General features: G+C 43.0%; 1 protein-coding gene across 1 annotated transcript; it reads left to right on the top strand.

The window, feature by feature from the left end:
* Window positions 1-206: 206 nt before the first annotated feature.
* Window positions 207-1,065, top strand: LOC119268456 (50S ribosomal protein L31-like). Its single transcript, XM_037550106.1, has 2 exons — window positions 207-408; window positions 503-1,065. The coding sequence occupies exons 1-2, from the start codon at window positions 310-312 to the stop codon at window positions 812-814; spliced, it is 411 nt and encodes a 136-aa protein (XP_037406003.1). The 5' UTR covers window positions 207-309; the 3' UTR covers window positions 815-1,065.
* Window positions 1,066-9,456: the final 8,391 nt, after the last annotated feature.

The following is a 9,456-nucleotide window of genomic DNA, read 5'->3' as shown; positions in this document are numbered from 1 at the left end:
TTTTCAAATATGATGATTTTTTCAAATCAATGAACCTTTTTTTTCAAATTCATGATTTTTTCGTTTTTTTTCAAATACGATCGAACGAACAAGAGCGAATTCAGGATCTACACGGGCCAGCCCACGAGTGTTGGCATGGTGGCGGCAGGGCGCCGAATAGGAGTTCCCACAGCAAACCCCCCAAAAAAAGACCAGGCCGAGCCAGCGGCCACCGGAAATCCCGGACTAGCCTCAACATTCAGAAATCATCATCAGCACAAGAGGATAAGATAGGAAGAAACAGGCAAGGAAGCCAACAAGTCGTCAGCCATGGCGCTCTCCCTCTCCACCTCCTTCCTCCCGACCCCAGGCGCCGCCGCCGTCGCGAGAACCGCAAACCGCACCCTCCGCTCCCTCGTCCCCTCCCAGGTACTGAACTCACTTCCATACTTAAACTTCATAAGGCTCTGAATTGGGGGAGACATTTGTCAATCCTTAACTTGTGCGCTGTGCGCGCGTGCAGGGGATGAGGTGCTCGATGCGGAAGAAGGGGCTGCACCCGGAGATCTTCGAGGACGCCAAGGTGTACTGCAACGGTGAGCTGGTGCTGGTGACGGGGGGCACGAAGCCGGAGTACTCGGTGGACGTCTGGTCGGGGAACCACCCCTACTACGTCGGCGACTCCTCGGCGCTGGTCGTCATGGACAGCCAGATCGAGAAGTTCCGCAAGAAGTGGGGGCACGTCAAGGAGTACTGGACCAAGGAGCAGTGGCTGGAGATGCACCCTGACGGCGACCCGGAGTTTGAGCCGGAGGACGACGAGACCCGCAAATGATGTGGCTCTGCCTCTCCTGCTCCTCGTCTTCCTGCTGCGTTTCTCTCGTTGTTAACTCCCGAACTCAATTATGCTAGTTTGCGTGGCTTGATTCCCCAGCTGTACTGTCTGCACGTTGATTGATTTGGTTCACGGGGATTGCATTTGCATTGCCCTCGAGGTGTTCGGGTAATGTTCGCAACGACTCTAGCAATACTACCTTCCAGTATGTGTCAACGTTGAGCTTCATGAAATCGGTGCTCTAAAAAGCTTGATTTTTATGCAACCAAATTTTCCTAGACCACCACAAGTGTATTATCTTCATAAAAATTTGCTCACAGCTAGAATACACAGATATGTTCATTGTAGAACTTTAACTTATTTTTTCATTCAATTTTATTATTCATGCCAGAGCATATGGGCAAGTTTCGTTTTGAATTTCCATTCTGAAATTACCCTGGAGGCCAGAGCATATGCAAATGACACCATGAACATTGGTTGAGGGGTCAAAATTTGAAATCATCAACCTCATATTCCTTCTACTCTGCTTTGATGCATGTTAGGGTTCAATCCCGTGGGATGTACTTAACAGGTGCATTAGCCTAGACTTTAGATCACCTAATCATGATGAACAACGAGATGGAATAAGGTCTTACCACCAATGAAGCAGCCATTGGTGTAGGCGATGTGAAGTCTCGTGCCTGCTTGATGCAGGCTCGGTGTAGATGCTTGCAGCGGGTAGCGGCATCCCTCCGGGTGCTAGCGGCACTGCCCTGGCATCGGAGCAGAGGTAGGAGAAGGTCTTCCTATCACACAACGCTCCCCTAGATCGGATTAGGGTTTTGGGATTTAGGAGGGCAAAGTAGACGCACGTGAACATGTCAGATCGTGCGTGTCATGTTGCCCCCCTCTTTATATGTGGCGCTAGCGATCAGATGACCTAAACCACCCCGATCAGGGTGCGTTTGTTAGTGTCAAGGGGGTACGAACGTTGCTTCATGACCTTCTTCCCTTAACATAACTTATCTTTGACTTGTCCCTTTGGCCCATTGGGCCTTAGATCAATATTAACATTCTCCCCCTTGATTGTTAGGCTCAATAACTTATGCCCATTCTCCATAGGAATGACATACTAGAGTAAGGTGTTACGACAACCGATGAAAGGCCATTGGACGTCAATAATCATAGTACACATCTTATTTTGAATTTGCAAATGTTTTACTTAATGGGAGTGGTTTATATTAGTGGTCCCATAATTCCAGGATCAAAAGGCTTCCATTAAACCCATGCCGACTATGTGCTCACGAAAAATATTGGGTGGTAAGCCTTTAGGGAGCGGATCTGCAAGCATATGTGTCGTACTGACATGCTTAACATTAATAGTGCGATCCTGGATTCTATGTTGAATAACATGATACTTTAGGTCAATGTGCTTGGCAGAACACTTGACTTGCTATTCGCATAGAAAACAGTGGGTTCATTATCGCAGTACAATGTCAGTGGTTTGAAAATGTTGTCTACCACTTTATGTCTAGGAAGGAAATTCTTTAGCCATAAATGCCCATTGGCCTCAAAATATGCTATATATTCTGCCTGCATTCTAGATGAGGCAACTAACGTTTGCTTGGAGCTTTTCCATGAGATGGTTCCTCCAGCGAGTGTGAATATATAACCTGACATGGATTTCTTACTATCCACACACCTGGCAAGATCAGAGTCAGAGTAACCAATAACTTCCAAGTTATCAAACTTTCTATATGTAAGCATGAAATTTTTAGTACCTGCATATAACGCAAGACTTTCTTTGCGGCCTTCCAATGGTCTGGTCCTGGAATAGATTGACATCTGCCAAGCATCCCGGTTACGAAAGCCAAGTCAGGGTGTGTACATTCTTGAGCATCATGATGCTTCTGACAGCTGAAGCATAAGGAGCCGACTTCATCTGATCAGTTTCATTTTGGTTCCTTGGACATTGAAATGTCCCAAACCTATCACCCTTGACTATGGGGGCATGTGAGGAAGAACACTTATGCATATTGTATTTCTTTAGCACTCTCTCAAAGTATGCCTTTTGCGATAGTCCTAATGTACCTTTGGACCTACCTCGATGGATCCCAATGCCAAGGACATACGAGGCTTCACTCAGATCCTTCATGTCAAAATTCGAGGACAGAAATCGCTTGGTCTCATGCAGTATATCTTTATCGCCGCAAGCCAATAGAATATCATCCCCATATAGGACTAAATTCTGAACATACTGTCTTTAAATTTGACATATACACAATTGTTCATTTCATTTTCTTTAAACCAAAAGTTCTAATAATATTGTCGAACTTGAGGTACCACTGCCTTGAAGCTTGCCTAAAGCCATATATGGATTTCTTTAAACGACATGCCATATGTTCCTTTCCTTCCACGACAAAACCTTCAAGTTGAGTCATGTAAACTTCTTCGTTCAAGTCACCATTCAAAAATGTTGTCTTGGCATCCATTTAACAGAGCTCTAAATCGTAATGAACTACAAGTGCCATGACAATTCTGAAAGAATCTTTGGTTGACACAGGTGAGAAGGTCTCCTTATAATCGATCCCTTCTCTTTGTGTAAAACCTTTTGCTACAAGTCTCACTTTGAAACTTTCGATGTTCCCTTTGGAATCATATTTGGTTTTGTAGACCCATTTGCAGCCTACCCTTTTGGCTCCATTAGGAATTTCTACTAAGTCCCAAATATCATTCGAGCTCATAGATTTCAATTCGTCTTCCATGGCGACCAACCATTTGGGCGAGTATTCAGTTTTAGTGGCTTTCTTATATGATGTCGGATCTTGTACCTTCCCTATGTCATTTTTGTCCTCAAACATGAAAGTGAAAAAATCGCTCGGGATGGCCCTTTTCCTTTCCCGCTATGATCTTCTCACAGGCTCATTAGTTTGAACATTTCTTATTGCGTGGGAAAGGCGAGGATTAACATTGGGTTGAGGATCATCATTAGGCCGATGATCCTCATCATACTGAGGACCTTCATTATGTTGAGGCTCCTCGTTGGACCAAGGATCCACTTCAGGTTCAGGATCACCAGTAGGTGTCTCGTACACATTAGGCATAGGGATAAAGTTCTCTTGGATGGTCTGGGATGGAACATATACTCGCTTCTCCTCGAGATTAATTGCCTTAACCTCAGTGACTTCATTATCCTCAAAAAACACCGCTTGCCTGGTTCCGACAAACTTGGTGGTATGACCTGGGCAATAAAAGCAGTATCCTTTTCCTCTATGAGGGTACCCAATGAAAAAACAACTAACTGTCTTTTGGTCCAACTTATTAATGTGGATTGAATACTTTAGCTTCAGCTGGGAAGCCCCCCAAAAACAAGTAATTCAAGCTTGGTTTCTTTCCCGCCCACATCTCGTAAGGTGTGCTTGGTGCTGACTTAGTTGGAGCAAGATTCAGGATGTGTGCAACAATTTTCATTGCCTCCATCCAAAGACTTATTGGTAAGCTTACATGACTAAGAATGATAGATACCATATCCACAAGAGTACGGTTGCGATGCTTAGCTAAGCCATTTTGCGGAGGTTCACTGGGAATTGAATATTGGCCAATAATTCAATTTTAGCAAGATATTTCGCGAATGGCCTGGAATTGCCCATAAGGAGCATGCCTGCCATAGTATTCTCCCCGCGATCAGACCGTCCTACTTTGATCTTTAGGTTGAGTTGATTTTCAACCTCGGCTTTATAAATCTTAAATTTTTTCAAAGCTTCGGATCAATCATGTATAGGGTAAATGTGGCCATAGCGAGAGAACTCATCCATGAAGGCAATGAATAAATCAAAACTATCCATAGACTTTACATTAAAAGGTTTGCATATGTCAGTATGATTAAGTTCAAGGCCCCTTTGTGGTTCTTACTGCTCCTTTCTTAATTGTTTCCACATATTTTCCCTTAATACAGTCTATACAATTGCCTGCATCAGAGAAATCTAGCGGATGATGTATGACTACTTTAATCAATCGTTCCATCCCACCCCTCGAAATGTGGCCCAAGCGACGATGCCACAATTTTGAAGAAGGATTGCTACTTCTCCCATTTTGTCATGATTGTGTTCATTCATATTCAACTCGCAGAGATTCAGACACATAGGATAATCGGATAGATTTAACATATAGAGTTTGCCTCGTCGGACAAAGAGGCCAACATCCTTATTACAGTGCTTAAAAACATTGTTTCTCCCCTAAGGTACAATGAAAATCAAAATCATCTAAACATGAAACTGAAATCAAGTTCCTACTCAATGTAGACACATAAAGAACGTCCTTGAGCTAAAGTAGGAAGGCAGTGTGCAACTTCAAGGTGAGGGAGCCCACGACTTCAACTTCAGCCTCCTTCCCATTCACGAGATTAAGCCTTCTTGTACCCCTTCTTAGGGTATGGCTTATATAGAATCCCTACAAAGAATTCGCGCCATGAACAGTCTCACCTGACTCAATCACCATGTAGATTCGGAAAAATTAACATACAGAGATTCATCTACAAGACTGATCTCATCCTTACAATTTTTATCCAGTCACTTAAGAAAACTTGGAAAGTCCGCCTTGATATGATTTGGTTGTTTGCAGAAGTTGCAAATTCATTCTCCAGCGACATTTGTAAGATTGACTAGAGTAGCCACCGGAGGAGCGAGACGTGAACAACTTGCCTCATTGCATTGCTTAGGCTTTGGAGGTTTGTTTTTAAAAAACCGCTTTTTGTTGGGCACATTATTGCTATGAGCATTGATCTCATGCTTCCTCTTTGTAGAGTTAACATGAAAAGCTTGATCTTTCTGTTCACCTTTTATTCTCTCTTCCTCCTGAACACAATATGCAATGAGTTCAGGCAGTGTCCATTTAGTTTGAAGAGAATTATAGTTTATCTTGAATGGATTTAATTGTGAGGGTAGTGGCTTAAAAACTAAGAGCACAAGCAGCTCTTCTTTCATGTCACACTTCATGGTTTTGAGCATTGTCGCAACATTGCTCATAGTTAAAATGTGTTCCCTCACACCTCCATGCCCATGATATTTTCCAAGCAGCTTATGTAATAGCTCATCTGCATAAACTTTCCCTGAGCCCGTAAATGGCTCTTCCACCGATTTTAAATATTATGACACATTCTCTTTTGCTGGGATAGCCCCTTCAATCTCAATTGAGATGGAGAAGTTCAAAATTATGAGAGAAATTCTATTTGACCCCTCCCACTTCTCAACTTTAGCATCGAAGGCTTTCTTAAGCTCAACATCCCCACTGGCATCTTTTTTGGTTCCACTGGTTTACTTTCCCTCGGTGTGAGGTCAACCTCATGCTAGCCGAGGTGCAACAGCAACATGCAACAACAATGAGTCCTTCCATGTTTGTAAGTTCTTTCCAGTAAGTGGCTCGATATCGAAACCACGAGGACTGGAAGTGTTGGAAATATGCCCCAGAGACAATAATAAACTTGTTATTATTATATTTCCTTATTCAAGATAATGGTTTATTATTCATGCCAGAATTGTATTGACCAGAAACTTAAATAAATGTGTGGATAGATAAACAAATACCGCGTCCCTAGTGAGCCTCTACTAGACTAGCTCATTGATCAAAAGATGGTTAAGGTTTCCTAACCATAGACATGTGTTGTCACTCGATAACGGGGTCACATCATTAGGAAAATGATGTGATGGACAAGATGAAGGAAATATGCCCTAGAGGAAATAATAAAATTGTTATTTTATATTTCCTTATATCATGATAAATGTTTATTATTCATGCTAGAATTGTATTAACCGGAAACTTGATACATGTGTGGATACATAGACAAAACACCATGTCCCTAGTAAGCCTCTACTAGAATTGCTCGTTAATAAAAGATGGTTAAGTTTCCTAACCATAGACATGTGTTGTCATTTGATGAACGGGATCACATCATTAGGAGAATGATGTGATGGACAAGACCCATCTGTTAACTTAGCATATTGATCGTTTAGTTTTATTGCTATTGCTTTCTTCATGTCAATACATATTTCTTTGACTACGAGATTATGCAACTCCCGGATACCGGAGGAATACCTTATGTGCTATCAAACTTCACAACGTAGCTAGATGATTATAAAGATGCTCTACAGGTATCTCCAAAGGTGTTTATTGGGTTGGCATAGATCGAGATTAGGATTTGTCACTCCGAGTATCGGAGAGGTATCTCTGGGCCCTCTTGGAAATACACATCATAAGAAGCCTTGCAAGAAATGTGACTAATGAGTTAGTTGTGGGATGATGTATTACGAAACGATTAAAGAGACTTGCTGGTAACGAGATTGAACTAGGTACGAAGATACCGACGATCGAATCTCGGGCAAGTAACATACCGATGATAAAGGGAATAGCGTATGTTGTCATTACGGTTCGACCGATAAAGATCTTCGTAGAATATGTAGGAGCCAATATGAGGATCTTGGTTCCACTAATGGTTATTGACCGGAGAGGTGTCTCGGTCATGTCGACATAGTTCTTGAACCCATAGGGTCCGCACGCTTAACGTTTGATGACGATTTTGTATTATATGGGTTATGTGATTTGGTGACCGAATGTTGTTCGGACTCCCGGATGAGATCACGAACATGAAGAGGAGTCTCGAAATAGTTGAGAGGTAAATATTGATATATTGGACGATAGTATTCATACACCGGAAGTGTTCTGGGGGTACCGGGTACATATCGGGTCACCGGACGGGGTTCTGGGCACCCCCGGCAAAAGATATGGGCCTTATGGGCCAAGAGGGGAAACACACCAGCCACAAAGGGGCTGGTGCACCCCCCATATGGGCTGGCCAAATTGGAGAAGGAAAGGGGAAGGAGGAAAGGAAAAAGGGAATAGGATTCCCCTTCCCCCTCTTCCCTTCCTACTTCGAATAGGAATAGGAAAGGGGGAGCCGAATTGGGAGGACCCCAAGTAGGATTCCTCCTACTTGGGTGCCCCCTTGGCTGCCTCTCCTCCCCTCAAACCTATATATATATATGTGGGGAGGGCACCTCTAGAACACACATCAACAGTTGTTAGCCGTGTGGGGCGCCCCGCCTCTAGAGTTTACTCCTCTGGACATATTCACGTAGTGCTTAGGCGAAGCCCTACGCGGACCACTTCACCATCACCGTCACCACGCCGTCATGCTGACAAAACTCTCCCTCGACACTTTGCTGGATCAAGAGTTCGAAGGACATCATCGAGTTGAACGTGTGCAGAACTCGGAGGTGTCGTACGTTCGGTGCTTGATCGGTCGGAATGAGAAGAAGTTCGACTACATCAACCACGTTGTCAAACGCTTACGCTTTCGGTCTACGAGGGTACGTAGACACACTCTCCCCCTCTCGTTGCTACAAATCTCCTAGATAGATCTTGCGTGAGCATAGGAAATTTTTGGAATTACATGCTACGTTCCCCAACACCGGCATCCGAGTCAGGTCTATGCGTAGATGATATGCACGAGTAGAACACAAAGAGTTGTGGGCGGTGATCATCAAACTGCTTACCACCAATGTCTTATTTTGATTCGGCGGTATTGTTGGATGAAGCGGCCCGTACCAACCTTACATGACCGCGTTCATGAGACCGGTTCCACCGACAGACATGCAACTAGTTTTGCATAAAGGTGGTTGGCGGGTGTCTGTTTCTCCAACTTTAGTTGAATCGAATTTGACTACGGCCGGTCCTTGTTGAAGGTTCAAACAGAAAACTTGATAAATCACCGTTGTGGTTTTGATGCGTCAGTAAGAACGATTCATACTAGAAGCCCATAGCAGCCACGTAAAACTTGCAACAACAAAGTAGAGGACGTCTAACTTGTTTTTGCGGGGCATGCTGTGATGTGATATGGTCAAGATACGATGTGATATACTCCCTCTATTTCTTTTTAGTCTGCATAAAAGGTTTGGTCAAAGTCAAACTTTGTTAACTTTGACTAAGTTTATAGAAAATAATATCGAGATTCACAATATGAAATCAATATTGTTAGATGCATCATGAAATTAATTTTAATACGATATAGCTTTAGTATTCTAGATGTTGATATTTTTTCTATAAAGTTGGTCAAACTTTACAAAGTTTGACTTTGACCAAATCTTATACGCAGACTAAAAAGAAAAGGAGGGAGTACGTTGTTGTATGAGATGATCATGTTTCATAAAAAGTTATTGGCAACTGGCAGGAGCCTTGTGGTTGTCGCTGTACTGTATGAAATACAAATGCCATGTAATTGCTTTACTTTATCACTATGCGTTAGCGATAGTTATAGAAGCAATAGTTGACAAGACGACCATGACGCTACGATGGAGATCAAGGTGTCAAGCCGGTGACGATGGAGATCATGACGGTGCTTTGGAGATGGAGATCAAAAGCAAAAGATGATGATGGCCATATCATGTCACATATTTTGATTGCATGTGATGTTTATCTTTTATGCATCTTATTTTGCTTAGTACGGCAGTAGCATTATAAGATGACCCCTTACTAAAATTTCAAGGTATAAGTGTTCTCCCTGAGTAAGCACTGTTGCGACAGTTCGCCATGATGAGACACCACGTGATGATCGGGTGTGATAAGCTCTACGTTCACATACAACAGGTACAAGACAGTTTTGCACATGCGGA

The sequence above is a fragment of the Triticum dicoccoides genome, chromosome 3A (assembly GCF_002162155.2).
Source record: "Triticum dicoccoides isolate Atlit2015 ecotype Zavitan chromosome 3A, WEW_v2.0, whole genome shotgun sequence".
In the NCBI taxonomy this organism is placed as follows: Eukaryota; Viridiplantae; Streptophyta; class Magnoliopsida; order Poales; family Poaceae; genus Triticum; species Triticum dicoccoides.
This window is presented reverse-complemented; position numbering and strand designations above follow the sequence as displayed.

Coding starts and splice junctions, on each gene's coding strand:
- LOC119268456 (XM_037550106.1), top strand. CDS start 310: ATGGCGCTCTCCCTCTCCACCTCCTTCCTCCCGACCCCAGGCGCCGCC. Junction 409..502: donor GCTCCCTCGTCCCCTCCCAG/GTACTGAACTCA, acceptor GCGCGCGTGCAG/GGGATGAGGTGCTCGATGCG.